The 22,443-nt window shown below is 41.4% G+C and overlaps 1 protein-coding gene across 1 annotated transcript in view; it reads right to left on the bottom strand.

The window, feature by feature from the left end:
* Nucleotides 1-22,443, bottom strand: part of LAPTM4B (lysosomal protein transmembrane 4 beta) — a 79,576-nt gene that overhangs the window by 11,387 nt on the left and 45,746 nt on the right. Inside the window, 4 exon segments of the mRNA XM_043601451.1 lie at nucleotides 10,772-10,867; nucleotides 15,988-16,086; nucleotides 19,284-19,406; nucleotides 19,761-19,834. Of these exon segments, the coding sequence (XP_043457386.1) occupies nucleotides 10,772-10,867; nucleotides 15,988-16,086; nucleotides 19,284-19,406; nucleotides 19,761-19,834 (392 nt within the window).

Below are 22,443 nucleotides of genomic sequence, written 5' to 3'. Positions count from 1 at the left end.
TAGAAAATGTAAGCTTGATTTAATCCAGAGGCAAAACAACAAATAGGTGAGAATTAAAACTTTCTCAGGAAAAAGCTGTCCTTTACAAACACCAAAGGGTTAGGTGCTGTTTGTGAACCCACCTGCAGGAGAAAAAGCTCAACTCTGAGATCTACCAAGGCCAAAAGTTGGGATTCTTAAACTCCCCGGGATGGTCCCAACAGTTGTCCTACAAATGCCTAGAGAACTTGGCTTCAACTTCCACTAAAGCAGAGGTCTGTGAACTACGTGGGCCAAATCTGGCCTGCCACCTGTTTTTTGTGTGGCCTATAACCTATGAATGGTTTTTACATTTTTTAACGGTTTAAAAGAAGAAATGCTTTGTGATCTGTGAACATTACATAAAATTCAAATTTCAGCACCCATAAATGAGGTTTTATGGGAACACAGCCATACTTACTCATCTATGTATTATCTACAGCTGGCTTCACACTAGGACAGCAGGGCTGAATAGTTATGACAGAGACCATCTGGCTCACAAAGCCTAAAGTATTTACTCTCTGGCTCTTTATAGAAAGTTTGCCTTTGCCCGTACTCAGGAAAAGCATTACCCTGATTTCTGCCCTTGGAAGACAGAATAATGTCAGATATGAAATTACACGGCCTCAAAACAATCTCAGAATTTCGAGGCACTTAGGTCTTCCAAAGGTCCTTTTAAATTAATTCCAAGAAGTGAAAATATTTTCTCTTCTTCACCATTTCTTACATCCCACATGGTCCACAATGTATATACAGTTACAGTGTACCTTGTTTAAAACAGGCGGCGTGTCTTACATTGGCCACACCATATTGGCCTGTTTAGACGAGCTTTTCCTTACTCATGCCAAACAGGAAAGGAGAGACAGCTGGCTTAGGAATCTTCACGATTAACAGAAATAACCATTTGGGCATTTGGGACAGGGTCACCACGGACATAAAGTCTGGGCTATCTTTAAGGAACCTAGGTTAGCTATTTCCAAACTTTTTTAATATCCTCACGTATGATATAAATAAGTAAACATACACATAATCACATTTTTTACCTTTAAGATACACATTTTCATACATTTTAACCCCTGAATGGAGGCTTCACCTTGTAATCGACAACACCTTACAATAAGCAGTACCTGAAATAATGGTGCAATTTACAACTGATGGCATCTTGTTTCCAACATGCCAGGAGGCGGAGAGAACATAAACAGACTTTTTGGGAGGTTCTTGTAAGAAATCCCCACTGAGCCCTGTCTGCCTACATAATAAGGAATCATTTCCAAAGGCAAGTAAAATAGAAGATGATTTTATCCTCAATTCACTGCAAAACTACTATAAACTGCAATTACTTGATATTATAGGAGGAAGTCATTATTTCTCTTAATTCTCAATAGAGAAGCTACTCAGACTCTTTTACAGATTATATCCAGAATATAGAAAGAACTCATACTTCACATATTTCAAATTGGGTCAAAAATTCTCACCAGTGAGTTATTTGGTCTGGAAATACCAAATTAACATAGCTGCCCAAACTGAAAGTTAAAATGGTTTTGAGCACTTAAATATCTAATATTTAAATAACGCTAGCTAAATGAATACACCTTTAAAAACCTGTACTTTTGTCTAAAATAAAACACCTCATTTAACTACAGAGGAAAGCCGGCCTGCTATCATGCTGTCTATGAAAGGCATCCCAGCTACTTCCTCTCCGCGACCCCAGCCTGATGTGGTACGCCACCTACTGTGCCTCCTCCTTAATGATTCTACACCGCTCCTTCCAGAGGCGGCCAAGGCGGCAGGAAGAACGCTCAGTACCTCAGATCTCAGCTTCCCATTTTACCCAGCTCCCCCTTCCCTGTACACCTCCCTCCCTCCCTTGCGTCAGTGGAAAGGGAGAAATGTCTCCTGCTTTCATTTCCAGCATCCAATGAAGCAATGTTTAATTTTCTATTACAGTGTAATTTGTGCCTACAAGCGTCATTTTTTCATAGCTATAAGTGCACTACCAACTTCCATATTCTGCTTTTCAAAGCATCACAAGCCTTTCGTCTGTTGTTAAACTGTTCGTAATAATTTTCATGACAATAATGACATTTTGTCAAGTGGATATATCCTTATTTAACCAAACCAGTCTCTAATTATTAGAAAATGAGCTTAGGGGCGCCTGGGTGGCTCAGTCAGTTAGGTGTCCGACTTTGGCTCAGGTCATGATCTCACGATTCGTGGGTTTGAGCCCCCACATTAGGGTCTCTGCTGTCTGTGCAGAGCTTGCTTTGGATCCTCTCTCCCTCCCTTCTCTCTGCCTCTCCCCTGCTCTCTGTGCTCTCTCTCTCCCAAAAAATAAACAAATGTTAAAAAAAAACATGAGCTTGGGGTACTTTTGCTGTTAAAAACAATGCTGCACAAACATACATTTTTTAAAATTGCTTCCTTAAAATACATACCCAGAAACTTTTCTTAAAATATGTTAAAAAATAAAATCCAAGGTCTCATTTGTTCCTAGAGCAAAAATCAATACACACTCTTTTTTGGACAAGGGTGATACGTAAGTCCATTTCTGTGTTGTTTTAAAGTAAACTGCAATGAAAATTGAGGGTAACTTAATCCTCTGTTCACTGCAAAACTACTATTAATTGTTCTCACTTGCTATTATTATAGGAGGATTACAATTAAGCAATTAAGATTAATAGCCTCTTACGCAGGGTCACAAGGAAAACTGGGTTTATTTGAAATGTTCTTCCAGAACTTTTAGCTTTCAAATATTTGTATGTTGACTGGACTGCTCCATATCCTCATTGGATGAAATAACTGAAAAGTTATATGGGTCAGAGATAATTTCTAGCAGACCAGGAGATTTTTTTTAAATGCTGTATTTTACAATGGAAGGAAAGAAACATGAACCGAGTTAACATCACATCCGGTCAGCTTGAACCGTAGAACATACATGAGAGCAGGTGAAAAGCTTTCAGGAGGAAATCTCGGGGGCAGCCAGTGCAATCTCATGCACAACCAGCCGTGTGAATGTGGGAGCAATCGGGAAGCTGTGTGGGGCTGAGTTACAGGAAGTAGGGCTGCTTAGCACAACTCTGAAGAAGGCAGCTGCCCTGCCGTTACAAAGCTTCCTTTTAACCTTTGCTTTTCTTCCCACTCTAAGTCACCCTCCCATCCCTTCCACTGTGCTAAAAAGCAAAAATAAGCAAGCAAAATAAAAAAGTCCCACGGCTTCTTTTTTTTAATTAATTTTTAAAAAGACTTTATTTTTAAGTAATTTCTACACCCAACATGGGGTTCGAACCTACAACCCCGAGTCGTAAACTCCACCAACTGAGCCAGCCAGGTGCACTCCCCCCACAAAGTACCGCTGCTTCTAAGGTTTGTGACTTGACTTGAGAAGAATCAGCTCAATGAACTGTGTAGCTGCTTCACTCCTCACCCCGCTCAGGCAGGTGCCAGGCACGGGAGGTGAGAACACATGGTCCTGGCTGCAGTCTGCCGACAGTCTAGGAGGAAGCCGGTGCATAAGAACAGACAGAAGCCAGGTTGCTCAGGTCCGTAATGCCCCTCCTGCCGCTCGCCAGCCGCGTCATCCCGGGAAGTGACCCCCGTGGTGCCTCAAGGGACTCTTCTGTACACAGGGCTTAGGAGACCCTACTCCAAGGACTCTTGGGGGATGAAGTGAGCTCATATACTCAAAGCACCCAGCACAGAGCCTGGCAGATGGCAACCACCACGTAAGCATTTGGGGAGAGAGCCATGCTACTGAATTTACAGGGCAGGAAGGTAAAACAGAAGCAAAGCAAAAACAGAAGAACATCACTGGAATTATTCAGCCCCCAGGTGGATGGCATTTGTGGGAACTGTCGTGGAGACAGCACACCAAAAGGTGGTTGGACCAGGTACCTTCCAAGGTACTGTCCTACCCTCAGGCTAAGTGGTTTTATGTTTTATGTACAGTCACACACAAGAGATATCCCTGAGACTCATCTTACTCCGTATCCCCTCGACTATCAGCTTGCTTTTCTACCACCTACAGCTCCCTCAAATCCTTCTCCTCTTCCTCTTTCCCTCCACCGTGGCCTTGGATCAGACCTTTATCGTCTCCATCGTCATAGTCACCTTGACTCTGGAGATAGTCTCCTAACTGCTCTCTCTGCTTATTGGAGAGTTTACCAAATCTCTATCAACCTCTCACATCTGCCTTGGCTTTTTTAAATTACAAGGGGAAAAAAAAGAAGCTTAGGGAGATCATATAAACTATTAAATTGCAAGGCCAAAGGACACCTACGATTGAGATGTTACAAGTAAGATCCCCCTTTTGTATTCCAGCAGGTAGCAGGCCAGAAGCCTCAGGGTCTAAAGTCACAGGCTACAGTTTTAAACTCTCTAGCAGTCGTGTTCTTAGCACACCTTTCTCTCCCCCCAACCCCTCACTGCTTCTGGACCCTCTGGTCCTACAGGCAAACGACAGTGATGAAAGATGTGCACTGTTTATAAAGTATGTTTAATGAATCCGAGATGCCCAGGACTGGAACAGATCTTGAGAGCCAGCCTAGTAACTTAGTTTTCTGGGGAAGCCCCCCTTACACCGTCTCAGAAAGTGATGAGTTTTCTCAAGAATCTGCAAGATGAGAACTGTACATTCACCTGGCATCAGTCTAGCTTCTCAGGTATGAAGGACCTTCTTCTGAAGTATAACCAAAAATCTCTCTTTGAGGGCATGGGGGGAGATAAAAGGACTCATGTTACTTAGTCGGGAACTTGTTTCTAACCATACCTAACCTATTCCTAGGAAGGAATGAACATCTGATTTTTAAAAGCAACAGGAGGAAAAAATAATAAAGAAATAAAAGCAACAACAGGGGGAAAAACAGGGGTATTTTTTATGCACAAATTTTAACAGTCATTGAGACCACTACTAAATCCCACTCCACTCCACCCCCAGCAACCCCACCCCACCCCCCGCCCCAGCCAACCAAGAACTTGTTTTGGGGCTTTTCTGACAGTCCAAGGTCAGCCTTTCTTAATCTCAGGTCCCTCAGAGGGAAAGAGCTGTTGGGGAGATAATCTGGCTTTCATCAGGTCCCTGACTTTTTTCTTAACTGCGTTTTTCAAGCAGTCAGACTCAAAACAGGGCCCCACACGGCAAAATACTTTCTGAAGTCAACACAGTAAGCCTGTATATAATGTTAATCTGGATTAGCACCCACAATGCGACATGGCATAACAGGCTCTATGTTATGATGTTTAAAATTTTCCTGTGTATCCATAAATGGTTAGGAATTTTCCTACATTACTCAAAGTCTATGATTTATTTTATCTGGAATCAGAACTTCAGACATCATCTTGGCTAAATATTAATCTCACTGCTTTTAAAGTGCTCCAGTTCCAAAGGAATCAGGTTCCCTACTCTGGGATTTAACTAAATACTGGGTATTACCATGACTCAAATCTTCACTGGTGTTAGCAAGACAAGACTGCATAGATTAAAATAGTTTTTAAAATCTCAATTTGCATACATTTTAATGTGAAGGAAATCTGTTTCTATAATCTACGTGTTTAGTATTTGATACATTTTTCTTCTTAAGGCCAAATTTTGATGGCAGTAGGGGAGAAAATGTGGTATTATATAATATGTATCTGGAAAGTGATTTCTACAACAATGTCCTCAAAGGAACAGTGTGTCTCCTCAGGGAACCCAACAGCGTGACACAGGGACTCAGAGGGGACACTGTGGGATTTTTTAAAATTTCAAGGAAAGCACAGCAACAACTGGTAGATATTATACTCATTTCTTTTTCTTTTTTTCCAAGTTTATTTATTTATTTTGAGAGAGAGGGAGAGAGTGAGTGAGCAAGGGAGGGGCAGAGCCCAACACGGGGCTCCATCTCACAAACCACAAGATCATGACCTGAGCCGGGATGCCTGGGTGGCTCAGTCAGTTAAGTACCTGATTCCTGATTTCAGCTCAGGTCATGATCTCGTCACTTGTAAGTCCAAGCTCCGTGTTGGGCTATAAGCTGACAATGTGGAGCCTGCTTGGAATTCTCTCTCTCCCTCTCTCTTTGCCCCTTCCCCACTTGTGCTCCCTCTCTCTCAAAATAAACTTTAAACAAACAAAAAGATCATGACCTAAGCTGAAATCTAGAATCGACCCCTTAATTAAATAAGCTACCCACGCCCCTATTATCCTCACTTGTACTCTTAGATTCTCTGGACCTGACTACTTAATGCAATGGACAGTTAGGTATTCCTTTTGGCTTATGAGCACCATGAAAAAAAAAAAAAAACCAAGACCCTAGAGCATTATGAACTAACAGAGTTTGTGACCACTCTGTCTTAATCATTTCTTTTAAAGGTTTTGCTGTAGTTTGGTTGGGAAACTGGAGGTTAGATTAACTCAGGGAATGAGTTCCAGTACCTGATAACTCCTCTGTCCTCCACCTAAGCAGTATTCGAAAGAGTACATATACGACTAATAATATGTGTACTATTTTAGAGAAGAAAAGAAATTTAAAAAGAGAACACATTTATTTTCTACCAACAAGAGCCCCCAGAGGATGCTTCCACAGAGGTCACCCTGAGACTATTCAGCCTGGGAGAAAAGCCATCTGGCCTAATACTTGATAGGAAGTGAAAGGCAACATGTTATTATGTCAGTGTGGATTCCCAATAAAGACAGGGACAAAAGAGAAACACATTATTACATGCTACGAGGATCTTAATATAGCTATGGAGTCCAGGGAAAATGACAGAACTAGATCACTCCAACCCCCACTCAGGTCTCAGAGCGAGGCTTCGGCATATTGGGATTTTTAAAGTTGGAATGCTAACATTAACTCCTTTCGTTCTAGTCAAAACCATTCTTAAACATGCGGAGCCCTGCTTAAAGAGAAATATGTTGTCTTGGGGCGCCTGGGTGGCTCAGTCAGTTGAGCAACTGACTTCGACTCAGGTCATGATCTCACTGTTTGTGAGTTCGAGCCCCGCATTGAGCTCCGCATCTGTGCTGGCAGCTCAGAGCCTGGAGCCTGCTTCAGATTCTGTCTCCCTCTCTCTGCCCCTCCCCCCACTCATGCTCTGTCTCTCTCAAAAATAAATAAATGTTAAAGAAATTTTTTTAAAAGAAATATGTGGTCCAAACCTAGAAATCCAGATTACGGTCTCCACCTAAAGAAAGCAGCGCTCCTTGGAGAAATGGCTGATTATGAGTCTGGGACAGAAAACGGACGAGAGGAGCCTGGAGCATCTTGTCAACCAGACAGCAAGGAAGCCACACTTCTGTCAAAAGATTTGGGTGCCAACCTGAAGAGGCTCCAATTGGCCAAAAATGGCACAATTTGAACATTAATACAGATAAAAACTATATAATATACGAGCTTTTTAGAGAAAGCTTTTATATTTTTCCCTTAGAAAGTTCCAAAAAGGCATGGAATAACAGGTTAAAGTTTTATTTAGGTTTACTGACAAAATTTATCAAGACACTTTACTTTCCAACTGGACACCCCCAGACTCTTCTCATAACAGGCCCTTTTTTCCCTGAGTTCATTTGTTCCATAAAAAACAAAATAAAACAAAACAAACAAAACCTTCACTGGTCACCACTAGAGAATGACAGACCAATGTATCATTTTGAAAACTGATAAATAACAAAAAGAAGTATATTTATCCAGGTCACAAGTACCTCTGGGTAACCCAATCGAACATGAGGGAAAGTTTCTCTTTACAGAAATATTCCAGCTAGTAGTGAACAAGGACTGACAGCCTGTCACCATCCTGCAACCCCTCATCAATCACCAAATCCAGGCATTAGGTATCACTGGTTGCTGACGTTCCAAAAAGGCAGAATCAGTCAGACATTATCTGCCTCTTGACGGAAGAACAAATGATCAATTATGAAGTCATGTTGCAAAAAAAAAGGTGGGGGTAATGAATATGGAAAATCCCTAGATCCGAGTACTAATCTACTGGGAATACAGAGGACTATATTACAGGCATACGGTCAGACAAATCTAGTCTGTAGGACAAACTAGTTTCTTTAACAACAAAATTAGAGTCTTAAAATACAGAGTGACCCATTGTTCCTGTTTCAAACCACTAGAAAAATTATGACATTTATGAGGCACTGGAAATCTGAGCACTTACTAGGTATTGTATGATATTAAAGCATTATTAATTTAGTAATAGTAAGGACTCTTTTAAAAATAAGCACAATACCATTATCTTTTTTTAACAATGTGTTTTGTTTTGTTTTGTTTTGTTTTTTAAATATTTGAGAGAGAGAGACAGACAGAGCATGAGCAGGGGAGGGGCAGAGAGAGAAATGGAGACACAGAATCCAAAGCAGGCTCTAGGCTCTGAGCTGTCAGCACAAAGCCTGGTGTGAGGCTCGAACTCATGAACAATGAAATCATGACCTGAGCTGAAGTCGGATGCTTAACCGACTGAGCCACCCAGGCGCCCCTAAAAAAATCTTTAAAAATACTGTCAGAAAGCTGAGACTCAGGTGATGATCTAACACTGTATTTTGGACTAGACTATCAATGCAATCCAATTATGAGAAATGATAAATCTTCCTTCCCCAGAAATACTCTTCTTTAAACACACACAGAAAAAGAAAAGGTTCACTGGGAACTCCGAGAAAGTAGAAACATTATCAGCAACTCAGTGTCCCATCTTAAAAACAGCAAGTCAGTACAGCACAGTCAAGAAGATAATGACCAATAACCACTACCAAGCAATCCCCAACACCTTTGTCAAAACATCAGGAAACCATTGCAGTTGGCAGTCGTCCAACGTCCCAAATCCTAGTTACTCCAAACCACTGCCAAGCTGGAAGCTTTTCTGAGGAAAGAGGTCTATTATTAGAGGAGCTGAAGATGTCCAGTTGAAAAGTACAACTATTTTCAGTTTATATTCGCCTAAATAAAACCTACCTGCTATCCCATGTCTAATTCTGACTCTTTCAAAGGGAGAGAAAATAAAAGCTTCCTCTAAAAAAGCAAGTTGGCTGCATTTTAGGGACTTACTCATGGCTCTTAAATTCTCTAAGCATCCCAGTTTCTACAAATATCAGAATATCCTTGGATTTGAAGGTATACCTATACAACGTGCACCCTTTTAGTCCTTCCACCTTGCTTCTATTAAGAATACATACCACTCTTTGGAAAGCACTGAAAAAACAACCACCACTGACAGTGTATCAACACAAACACGTGCAGTACAGGCATTATCTTCTCTGAGATACTTCTCAAAGTTCTGTAAGTCCCATACATCATGATATTTAAGGATGAGGTTGCTTGTTTAGCAACTTTATTGGTTCCTCAAACTCAAAAATCTCAAACTTTGTTTAGATTTTTCATTAGATCAGCAGGACAATAAATGTACTCTGGGATTTCTTCTTGAAGAAAGGGCAGGAAAAAAGAAACTTACAGGTAACTAAGTACCCAGAAACTCAGAGAAGGAAAAAATTCTTTAAGCCAGTAATTTTATCAAAATTATGATAATTACGAACAGCGATTTCTTTAAAGAGACTTACTGACCCAAGAGGAATTCTTTAAAGGGTTGAGCAGAACATGTGTTTACTGCAATCAGGGCATAGGATTCTGCAGGACCCATCCCCACCCCACCCCCCACAAAAGGGCCTCTCAGCATCTGGTGTGTTGGGCTTCGTGCACCTGACCATGGCCTCTTGTTAAACCACTGCTCACACACATGCACGTCAACTCAACAAGTGTTTGGTGAGCACTTAGGAAAACGATTCGTGTACAGCATGCTTTCTCTCAGAAATCCCACATAGTTCTCAGTGTATCAGCTTGTACCTATATATTTAATATAAAGCACGATACTGTTTTATTCCCATCTTATACACAGGGAGGTCGAGTCAGGGACAGGTTAAATCACTTCAGTAAGGTCACAAGGTGAGTAAGTCACCACAATTTAAAAACCAAAACAAAATATAAAACTCTGTTCTGGTTTAGACCTAACACGCCATTTGTATTTACCCTTCCATGTGTCCTGTCCATTCTGTCCCCTCCAATCCCATCTGTTACAAGCCATCCCACACATTCATGTCATCCATCACCAACCTTTGCATCAACTGCTCCTTGAGCACGCACTTGTCCCGAGCACTGCGTCAGGCACTGTGCCGAGTACAAATTCGATGGAGACATAGGCAGGTTCCTATCTAGAGGGCTTACACTTTTCCTGTGAGCCAGGCAGTTTAAGATAATTTCCATAAAGTACAAATGATTTTGAGGACTCTTCCAGTAAAATCACGTTTTCCACAATCCTATTAAATAGGTTTAAAAATTTTAAGTATGAACAACTAGAAGCAAAACAAGAGTTAAAAACATAGGGACCTCTGCCACCCTCATTTCTCTCTCTGTACAGTCACGTTTCTCGAGGTTTCAACTCACATTCTCAATTCTCTCTCAAGTGAGAGCACACAGTCATAGTAGGCAGAACTGATATCTAGAACTTTATACCATGGTTTAATAATTCAAGTTTAAGATACATAAATATGGGGAAGGCACATATATTATCCATCTGTAATATTTTTAAAAATAAGCCAGAAGTTGAGCCACCTAGGTTTTTTAATATCCTATAAGGAAAACAAAACACATTTCATTCAACTATGAATCTTTTGATGACTAAGCAGCTCATGAGTATGTGTCAACAACAGTAAGATCACAGCAAACACTAGAAACATCTAGAAGCTGTCACATAATATGGCAATCTCCACATTAAATGACTTTGCACCTACCGTAGTGTCATTGCTGGTAACGTAAACCAGGACATCAGAGGAGTTCCTGCCATTGATGTATCGGTAGCAGTTCCAAACACAGCTAATCAAGTAACCCTGTAAGTGAGTAATAACTATTAGATCTTTCATTTCAACTTCAGAAGATTTTAAATAACCCCCCCCCCGCCCAGTTACAAAACTTTTATTTACATAACTAGTACGTGCACATAGTAACTCTACTAAACCAAAAAGTCCCTAAAATTACAAGTGTTGGGTACTTTTCTGCCAAAGGGTGCTGCTATAGCTTATTCTATCACACCACCCCGGAAGGCAGTGGGGGGCCGGGGAGGGGGGGATAGGGAAGAGGAAGAGAATCTGTGAGAAAAGGTAGTTGGAAAGAGCAACGGCCACAAACATTTACTGCCCCCAGTGTCACAGGTCAATTTATTAACCCATTTCTCATCACATTTTAATTCTCTGTCTTTGGGATCTTTATTTTACTTTTATTTTACGTGATTAAACAAGTCATACACAAATTAATTTTTTCAAAAACGTTCACAGCACATAAATTTGCTTCATGGTCAATAAAATTCACTAAAACATTTCCCATTTTCATAATGAAATATCCAAAGATAATTAGAATTAATGTCTCGAATAAAGATATGAATAAATAATGTCAGGAGGCAGGAATAAAGCGTGAGCTCGTGGGAGGTGTTCTATGTAGACTATGAGCCGCTTGCATTCCGCTCCAATCACCTGGAACTGGATTAAAGGACTTCAAAATCCCTTTCTAGCTGTACAATTCTTTGATCAAAAAATGTAATGATGTGGAAAGACTGGAACCCTCGTATGCTGCCGATGGGAATGTAAAATGTTCCAGCCGCTTTCCACAAGAGTCTGGGGGTCCCCAAAAGGTTAAAGAAGGTACCATATGATCCAGCACTTCCACTCGTAGGTATGTGCTTCAGAGAAATGAAAACATGTGTCTGCACAAAATCTTGTGCACAAATGTTCACAGCGGCATTATTTGTAATATCCAGGAAGTGGAAACAACCCAAATATCCATCAACCGTCGATGCGGTAGATGAAATGTGGTACACGCATACGATGGAACAGTGTTCAGCCATAGAAAGGGAAGGAATTCTGACATATGCTGCAACCCGAATGAACCTTGGAAAACATTACGCTGAGTCAAAAACGGTCAGTCACAGAGGACCACATGCTGTATGATTCTATTTACATGAAATGTCTAGAACAGGCAAATCTACAGAGACAGAAAGTAGGTTAGTAGTTGCCAGGGGGAGGGGTTCTGGGGGTGGTGAGTGATAAAAATGTTCTAAAGTTATGCTGCTTAACCACAGAGCTGTGTTCACACAACTCCATGAATATACTAAGATCCACCGAATTGTACCCTTTTAATAGGAGACTTTTATGACACATGAATTACACTGCAACAAAGTTGTTTGTTATAAAACAAAGTTGTTTGTATAAAACAAAGTTGTTTGTTATAAAAGAAGATATTTAAGGACGAAAGGGGTGCCTGTCAACATTTCTCGGAAGAGTGAGATAAAACACTCTGTCATATACTCAGAATGCTGTCTTAAGCTGCATTCATACTTAATGGTGATTACTTCTTATATTTAAGTATGCTGTGAGGATGTTAGGATGCAAATGTATAATGCTATTTTACAACATGTTCCTGGACAGCAATAATCTGAAACCAGATATCAACAATGAGAAAGAGAGGAAGGGCAGATTTCTTGAACAACGTACACAGTATGTTCAATTTACTCAAAGCTTCAGTTTACTCAGTAATGCCATTGTTTCTTTTGTGGGAAAAAAAAGCGCCTTAGACTTTTTGGGAATTCCAATACAAATGAAGAAGAATGTTTGGACATATCAGTTACGTGTTATGTAAGAAGACTACTCATCCATTTTTTTTAGCAGTGAACTGTAGCTATTTTTTTTTAATTTTTTTTTTTAATGTTTATTTATTTTTGAGACAGAGAGAGACAGAGCATGAATGGGGGAGGGTCAGAGAGAGGGAGACACAGAATCTGAAACAGGCTCCAGGCTCTGAGCTGGCAGCACAGAGCCCGACGCGGGGCTCGAACTCACGGACCATGAGATCATGACCTGAGCCGAAGTCGGACGCTTAACCGACTGAGCCACCCAGGCGCCCCGAACTGTAGCTATTCTTTAAGACAACGTGAGGCCCCTGCAAAGACAAATCTGTAACAGAAAGGCTGAACACCAGAGGGGAAGTGCCCGGGGACTGGGACTTCACAAGCTCAGGCGGCATTCTCGAGGGCCCCCTGCAACACCACGTGCATTCACTTACTCAACACTCCAACAGGGGGAAAACCTCTGGCCTATTGTCACTAAAAACCCAATAACTGACTTCAGTGATCTTATTTCTTTCTTGACATTTCTGTAAGCTTATTCAACTTCAGGAGAATTAAATATCTAATATGTTTCACAAATAACCTTGCATTGACAAATCATGTCCATCATGTATTTGCAGAGCTAGGCGGTAAGCATTGCTCCCTTTGTGGCCTTGGAACAGACTGAAACGGACTACGCGTCCTGGTTTGGGCTCCTAGGGAACCAGTGTGGTGATTAATCTTATTAAACAGTAACAGTGAAATCAGGTCGTGAGAGCCACTGATCAGGTAAACTGATATGTGAAGTCACAACATGTAGACTCATATTTATTTAATCATTACTGAGTCTCTACGTGCAAGGCATCAGCTTAGTGCTAAGCGGAATATAAACATGAAGGCCTAGTCTACGTTCCCAAGGAAATGCAGTCTAGTTAATAGGTATGTATGTAACGAAATATTAGGAGAAGTACACATTTCCCACAGGGTGGAGGCAGATTTGTATTGTGCCTTTTATTAGATCATAATGATAACTAAGTGTTTTGCAATTTATAAAAGCACCCTCGGGCAGAAATTGTTCTTATTCACGACCAAATCCCAGTACCTAGAACACAGCCTGGCACACGGAAAATGAATGAATGACACATCTTCCCATCCATTAGGGCACTTAAACCTCACAGGCACTGTACAGAATGTTTTCTTCACCATTATTGCTAGTTATTAAATGAGGAAACCATGGCTCTGGCCACTCGGCGAGAAGCAGCAGTGACAGAAGCTAAATCAGACTCAACAACTCCAAGCATTTCCAATACAAATGAAAATGCCTACTAATAAAAATGCCTTCAAGAGCACTCGGAGGACCCAGCCTCCGAGCTCCTGGTAATGGCAGAAAGCGGCTTGGTCAGACTAACCTTCCTTCAGGCAAAAATGATAGAATCTGGAGTAAAACATGTGCACAACTTGAAAGCATGGAGGGTAGGTGGGGGGACCGAAAGCAGGCAGAAACTAAAGAGTCTACCTGTGAAAGACAAACTACCAGGAGTAGAGGATTGATAGTTGATGACCTTTTGCCAGAGGGTGCTGCCAACTCTGCATGTGACAGGGGTGACCTGGGGTGGCAAAGGACAACGTTCGGGGCTAACTGAGCAGCCGGAAGGCTGGGGTGAGAGGAGCAGAACCACACGGAGGGGTAAAGCCTCCAAATCCGTGTATAAAATTGGCCCAAACCTGAAGCACTGAACTACACGGGCAACATCCACATATTCAGAGTTTCGTGGGGAAAATGTAGACACAAATAATCTCCTACTCCTCTTCATATTACCTGCTTGAAGTGGCTTTTCTCCCTAAATGAGGCTTCTTCAAGCTTACTGATGCTTGATTATTTAAAAAAATTTTTTTAAGTTTATTTATTTTGAGAGCAAGAGTAGACAAGTGGGAAAGGGGCAGAGAGAAGGAGTGACAGAATCCCAAGCAGGCTCCACACCGTCAACACAGAGCCCGAAACGGGGCTCAAACTCCTCAACTGTGAGATCGCGACCTGAGTGGAGACCCAGAATTGGACGCTCAGATGTTTAGCCGACTGTGCCACCCAAATGCCCCAAGGCTTGCTTTTTTAAGAACTGGGTAAGTTTACACCAAAATAAACACAATGAAAGACGTTAAGGATTAAAAGTTCAAAGTCCAGGAACAATTGAGAAATTTTTACTTATTGGTAGCACACAAACACAAATTATAGTGATGTTTTTATCATCAGGTTCACAAAAATGAAAAAGGAGAGCTGGTACTCAACTGCTGAGGTGGGGGAAACAGTGCTGACAGGGTGTCAGTCACCCAGTTTGGGGGGAGATCAATTTGACAACCAATCAAAAGCCCTCCAACTATATATACCCTCTAAGTTTAAGAAATGTATCCTGAGGAAATAAATATATTGAAGATGAAGTAAAAATATTCATTGCAGGAGCGCCTGGGTGGCTCAGTCGATTAAGCATCCAACTTCAGCTCAGGTCACGATCTCATGGTTTGTGAGTTCAAGCCCTGCATCAGGCCGTCTGCTGTCAGCACAGAGCCAGCTTCAGGTCCTCTGTCTCCCTCTCTCTGCCCCTCCTCCACTTGCTCTCTCTCTCTCTCTCTCTCTCTCTCTTGAAAATAAACATTTAGGGGCGCCTGGGTGGCGCAGTCGGTTAAGCGTCCGACTTCAGCCAGGTCACGATCTTGCGGTCCGTGAGTTCGAGCCCCGAGTCGGGCTCTGGGCTGATGGCTCGGAGCCTGGAGCCTGTTTCCGATTCTGTGTCTCCCTCTCTCTCTGCCCCTCCCCCGTTCATGCTGTGTCTCTCTCTGTCCCAAAAATAAATAAACGTTGAAAAAAAAATTAAAAAAAAAAAAAAAAAAGAAAAGAAACATTTAAAAAAATATATTCACTGCAGCACTATTAACAAGTGAAAAAGTAGAAACTGTCTTGATGTCCAACAAAAAGTAATTTATTAAATAATGATAAATTCATACACCAGATGGTTAGAGAACACTGTTCAAAATATATTACATTTTAAAAACAAATTACAAAAGAAAGTGCACACAGACATTGTAATGGCTGTTGCAGTATATGAGACATACAACCTAATGTATAACATTAATGTATTCCCACCCAAATGGATTTTGGAATAACCCTTGGTTGGCCTGTGGAAGTGTGGTTACTGTTACTCTCCTATAAATAAGAGAAAGAACAGAATTGTTAGGAAATAAGAAAACAGTTCAGAAATCTAAAGCAAGAAAAAAAACTGACACAAGTTTGCTTACTTCTTCAACATTCATGAATACATTTAATAATATTTAAGCCGTAAGTAAAATATTCACACTTACCTTAAAAGTCAAGATAATGCTGATAAACAGAAGAATAATAAGGACCAAGCAGGTAGGATTCACGGACATGATATCATCTCTGTAGGGAAAATTAGGAGGCTGCAAATAAAAAGTGCCTCATTAGCAAATCTCATTAATCATTCAGGATTATACTCTTTAGGCATTCACCAGCTATGCTTATTAAAAAGCAATTAGTTAAAGCAGACAGTTATTATTATGTAAGACCCCTACAAACTTTCTAGCCTACCTCTACTAATTAAAGAGTAACAAACGGTTTGTGGGGAGAGGTCAGTGTACTCATAATTCAGGCAATAACTCGTGAAAAGAAAAATCACAGGAAGGTTCATTAAATGAGACCTCAAAATGTAACACTGCCTCCTATGATCCAAAAAGTTAGAAGTCAGTAGTCTATATATACCTCTGACATTTAGATTTTATGCAAATTCTGGACCACTCTAAAGGGCTTGCACAGGGCAAGGAGGAAAAACTATTAAAATCCTGTTTTATTTATACAGAGTATTTTTGCTAATACTGCTTCTCTTCAAAGAGCAAATCTTTTACACTAGTAGGTATTCACAGCGTTAAAAACCAAAGACCAAGCCCTACCATCTGACCATACGGATGAAGTATCGGGTCAAAGAAGTCCCTTCAGGAGGACCCAAACCTGCCCCTATGATTGGGGGTGACGGGGCCCCACCATGAAGCCCCTGCTCTGCCTGGGGGAAGCCCTCCTCTAACCGGCCTGGGTCAGTGTGTGTGGAAGGCAGCTTGGGAAACCATGTCCCCTTTCCTCTCTTCTTCATCACCTAAGACCATAACTGTTTGGATTCCACATGAGCAGTATTCTGAGACATAACAAAGAGGTTCCAAATGTGAAGAAAGAATACAAAGAAAACCCATGACTCATGTGCCCGACTCCTCCTGCCCCCAGGAAACATCACCAACTGGTTTTCAGTCTCCTTTCGCTTTGGGCAAAATACCCAAGAAATAAAATCTGAATCATTCTTTGTGATCAGCTCATGAAACTGGTCCCTACCCTTGGAGACTGGAAGGGTTTTTGTAGTACTAATCTTAAAGGTAAGAATAAAACAACTTGGTGCTGGTTCACAAGACCAACACGAAATCATATTGTTTCTGTGTCTAATAAAAAAAAAAAAGGATTAAAGTGGAAGTTTGTGACTCCTTCCACAAACATCTCTACACTCTTTCCTCCAGAAAAGCGAGCGTGGTTTCTACGTCCAGTTAAGGCCTATAGAACACAGGCACAACTTGTTTTAGCTGCACTTTACAAGACTCCACATGAACAGAACAGGCATTAGAATTAAGTGGGTGCCTTCCGCCAGCTTTCTCAGATAACAGTCCCCGCAGACTCCTGTATCTCAGCTTGTCAGCGGGGCCTTGCTGTCACTGGAGCTTTAACATCATCCTTAAGCATCGTGATAATCCATAAGCCTCACCACTTCAACTCAGACTGATCTTGAAGTAGAACAGACTGAAGACACTTGTATTATTTGGTTTGTAATTACAAATAAAAATAGACAGTGATTTTTTTTTTTTTTTTTTTTGCTGATACTATGATTACTGTCAGCAGTATCCCCGATGTTATCATTTTACCACTGGCAGCTCTAAGGCTAAGTGACTGAACAAGGTGGGGTATAACAAAGTCAAGGTAGTATTCTGAGTGTTCTAAACGCCTGCCTGCACCTTACACATTTCTGCAATATATGGGACGGAGCACACAGGACACTCTTTAAGCAGTCACAGGGCTGCCATAGGGCTTGTGTTATAGTGTCTCCTAACTCAGCACCGCCCCCTTTACCAGCCCCTCAAGGTGACAGGCTATGCTGAAATCATGCTTCCTGCACACTTCCAAGGTTGACTTTAGGAACCCAGCACTAGGTCCTCATTATAGAGTAAAAACACAAGTCCTTAAAGAAAAAGGTAATTCTACAACCTGCTCGTTATATAGAAACCCTCTCATGCAGAAATACTCAAGCTGTACCACAAGAGATAACATACAATTAGGAAATACACGTGGACAATACACAAAAAAACACACATGGCAAATACACAAAATTTTTCTTGACACTACAGGCTACCGAAACATGGACCTGCTGGGTTTTTTTTAAATTTTTTAAAAATGTTTTTATTTATTTTTGAGAAAGAGAGAGAGAGAGAGAGGGAGGGGCAGAGAGAGAGAGGGAGACACAGAATCTAAAGCGGGCTCCAGGCTCTGAGCTGTCAGCACAGAGCCCGATGCGGGGCTCAAACTTATGAACTGCAAGATCATGGCCTGAGCCAAAGTCAGACACTTAACCAACTGAGCCACCCAGGAGCCCCTGGACCTGTTATCTAAACCAAGGATAAGTTATTACTAAAAAGAATGACAACCATAACAGTGACAACCTAATGCTTTTAAGGAGCAAAACGCTGGAGGCTTTTCATGCGAGGTCTGCTAAGTATTAGTTACGTGATCTGGGCATGACTGCCTTAAGATCGGAAACTTCTGAGGCCACATTTCCTTCCCTCCCCTCCTCCTCCTGCTCCATCTCTCTCTTTTCCACTGAACTTCCTCTTGGCCTCCCCTGTCACCTGAAATCCTCAGCCTTGTATCTCCCATCCCAGAAAAACCCTGCTCCTTCCCCAGAGCTCATAGACAGTGCAAACTTCCAAAGAGTGAACATTCTCCCCCTTTAAAACATTCTAAGATTTTGAAGAAATTAAATTTTAAGGCACATTCACAACTTTAAAAATGAAGGCTAAAAATGTAAAGGCACAGAATTATTCTAATCTCACACCTTCCACAAGCTTCTGAACACCCAGCGACCCACCGCATTTGCTCAGATGATCACAAAGGACATTCAACAGAAAACCAGTCCCAAGAAGATACTTGAGGAAGATAGGGGTTCTATGGTCAAATCAGTTTGGGAACCAGCATATAGTATAGTTCCACTTTTCCCATACCACAGCAGAGGCAAAATGCTATCCTTCGCTAATAACTGAGCAAACTACATCTTACAAAAATAATAATCAGTAACTAGCTTATTGATTTATGTAGGTGCATCTCATAGAGTCAATACAGCCCCTACTTATCTACTCCAGAGGTTATGTTGTCCTGACAAGCATTCTAAGAAACCAAAAATCTCATCTTTAAGACAACACTCAAAAATTTCTAATCAGTAACTCAGAAGCCAGTGAAAGACACACAAAATCACAAGTGTGTGTATGCTGATGTCTCGATCCCTGACTTGCGGGTTTCCCCTCATGAAGGAACCGTGGTGGGGACGGCCACATACCAGCTGTCGTATGTATTCCTGAATGGAGTTTGGATACACAAGCACAGTGACGGCAACCAAGGTGTTGAGGGCGAAATCAAAGATCTGGTAACAGAAGAACGGGATGATCCAGGCAGCGCGTTGCTAAATAGGACAGAAAATACAACGTCAATGTGTTCCACGTGAGAAAATATGGTTTCTTCCCAATTCAGACAAAACCTTTCTTGATCTGAAGGGAAATGGAGGACAAGAAATTCAACCAACCAGGTCATGACAACTGACAAGCCAGACAGCGGTGGTCAAAAACAAGCCTCTGGACATTTCTGAGACTACAGAATTGGTTTTCCATCCACATCATATTAATGTGAGATTTAAACTTCCAAAGATTCTTACAGGAAACTGAGACTCATCACTTCTTCCTTCTTACAAGTAGCTGCACAGGTTACAAGTGTAAGGGATCAAGGAAAAAGCCCAGCCCCTTATTTCAAGGCCGCTTACCTTGTATGCTCCGTAAGTAGCCATTGCACAAATCAGGATCATGAGAAGAGAAATTGCAATCGCAATGCACATGTCTGCCAAAAGAAAAAGAGAAAATCAGTACTAGATCCACTGTTTTAACTTTTTTTTTAATATTATTTATTTTGAGAGAGAAGGTGTAAGCAGGGAAGAGCCAGAGAGAGGAGAGAGAGAATCCCAAGCAGGCTCCACACTGTCAGCACAGAGCCCAAGGTAGGACTTGAACTCATAAGCCGTGAGATCATAACCTGAGCCGAAATCAAGACTCAGACGCTTAACTGACTGAGCCACCCAGGCACCCCGTATTTTAACATTTTTTTCATCTCTCGTCAAAGGCACTTTGTTTATAAACCAATTATAAGTGAGAACTTTATATGAAGTAAACCACTTGGAGCTCTTTAGGAATTTGAGAAGATGATAGTTAATGGACATAATGTGTCCAAAGAAGTTCTCCCTGAATCATAAAAATGTCTACAGATAACATACTGACTTATGCGTAAGTTTATTTTGAAAATGGGAAAGCGATCTTCATTACAGATATTTTTTTTAAAAAAAGTTTGGTCATCTGGTCCACTGAATTAGATATACAATAAATTAGGCATTTTTTTTTAAGCATGAGTGCCTAACATGTATTTTATAAACTCATGTGTGTCTTATGCCCCCATTAAAACCCTCCACTGGCTTCTCATTTAAAATAAAATCTCAGTTTATCATAGCCTGTATGTCTGTAATTTCTTCTAGAGCATGCCTAATCTCTCTCTAATCTCCTCACACTTTCTCACGTACTACAATCCAGCCACGCCACTCGGTTCACTAAGTACAGAGAGAACCCCCCACTGTAGGGCCTTGGCACCTGTAGATCCCACTGACTGGGGCACCTTCACTCCCAGTACCATAGGACTAGCTCTGCCTTTGTATCATTCGCACCTCAGCTCACACATCAACACCTCCAACAGCTCTTCCCTGAGTATTCATCCTACTTCCGGTTCCTCCCACATCAATGTCGTGTTTTCTTTACAGCACGTATCACTATGATCTTGTTTATACCTGTTGTGTATTATCAGTCTCTCTTTGCTAGAGGACTCCTCCTGAGGGCAAGAACTTTCTGCATCTTCTTTACTACTGCAACCCCAACATATAGAAGGAGACAGATGCCCACCACAGGAGCCACTAGCCACATGTGGGCCCCGAGTACCTGTGACGTGCTCAGTCTGAAGTGAGATGTGCTGTAAGATTAAACTATACTCCAGAATTCAAGGACCTACCACCAAAAAAAAAAAAAAAAAAGTAAAATATCTTGGGGTGCCTGGGTGCCTTAGTCAGTTGAGCGTCTGACTCTTAATTATGACTCAGATCACAATCTCACGATTCAAGAGATCAAGCCCCAGGTCAGACTCTGCACTGACAGTGTAGAGTCTGCTTGGGATTCTCTTTCCCTCTCTTCTCTCAAACCCTCCCCTGTTCGTACTCTCTCTCTCTCTCTCAAAATAAATAAACTTGAAAAAAAAAAAACAAGAATGTAAAATATCTTAATCATTTTTATACTGATTACATGCTAAAATATTCTGGATATACTGAGTTAAATAAGACAAACCAGTCGGATGAGCATCCAACTTTGGCTCAGGTCATGATCTCATGGCTCGTGAGTTCGAGCCCCGCATCGGGCTCTGCGCTGACAGCTCAGAGCCTGGACCCTGCTTTCGGATTCTGTGTCTCCCTCTCTCTGCCCCTCCCCCACCGGCAATCTGTCTCCCTCTCTCTCTCTTTCTTGTAAATAAATATTAAAAAATTAAAAAAATAAAAATTAAAAAAATAAACAAAAAGTAGTACAGTTAATTTCACCTGGGTCTACCTTTTTAAGTGTGGCTTCCAGAAAATTTTAACTTACATATGTGCTTATACTCTCTTTCTATTGAACAGTGCTGATCTAGAACACTGCCTATATCACAGCAGGGACTAAATGAACATTTATTCAAGAGGTCATGTTATTATTTCTTTAGATTCAGATTAATTTTTTTTAATGTTTATTTATTTTTGAGAGAGAGAGAGAGAGAGAGAGAGAGAGAGAGAGAGAAGATGAGCAGGGGAGGGGCAGAGAGACAGGAAGACACAGAATCTGAAACAGGCTCCAGGCTCTGAGCTGTCAGCACAGAGCTTGATGCAGGGTTCGAACCCACGAACTGTCAGATCATGACCTGAGCCAAAGTTGACGCTTGACCGAGTCACTGAGGAGTCCCACACCCCTAGAGATTCAGATTAGTACATATGACTGGGTTTCTTTTTTTTTTTTTTTTTAATTTTTTTTTAATGTTTATTTTTGAGAGAGACAGAGACAGAATGAGAGTGGGTTAGGGGTCAGAGAGAGGGAGACACAGAATCCGAAGCGGGCTCCAGGCTCTGAGCTGTCAGCACAGAGCCCGACGCGGGGTTCGAACTCAAGAGCTGTGAGATCATGACCTGAGCCGAAGTCGGATGCTCAACCGACTGAGCCACCCAGACGCCCCCCCATATGACTGGGTTTCTAAAGCAGTTCTACTGTGGGATTCTCACTAGCTAAGACAGTGCAAAAACCCATGCAGTAAAACATCTGTATGGTGCTGGCAGTTTCTGAGGCATTTCACGCATACCTCATTTAGTCCTCTTAACTCTGAGACGACATTGTTCC

This window comes from Prionailurus bengalensis, chromosome F2 (assembly GCF_016509475.1).
Source record: "Prionailurus bengalensis isolate Pbe53 chromosome F2, Fcat_Pben_1.1_paternal_pri, whole genome shotgun sequence".
Lineage (NCBI taxonomy): Eukaryota > Metazoa > Chordata > Mammalia > Carnivora > Felidae > Prionailurus > Prionailurus bengalensis.
The sequence above is the reverse complement of the archived record's forward strand: the minus strand, read 5'-3'. Positions and strand labels throughout refer to the sequence as shown.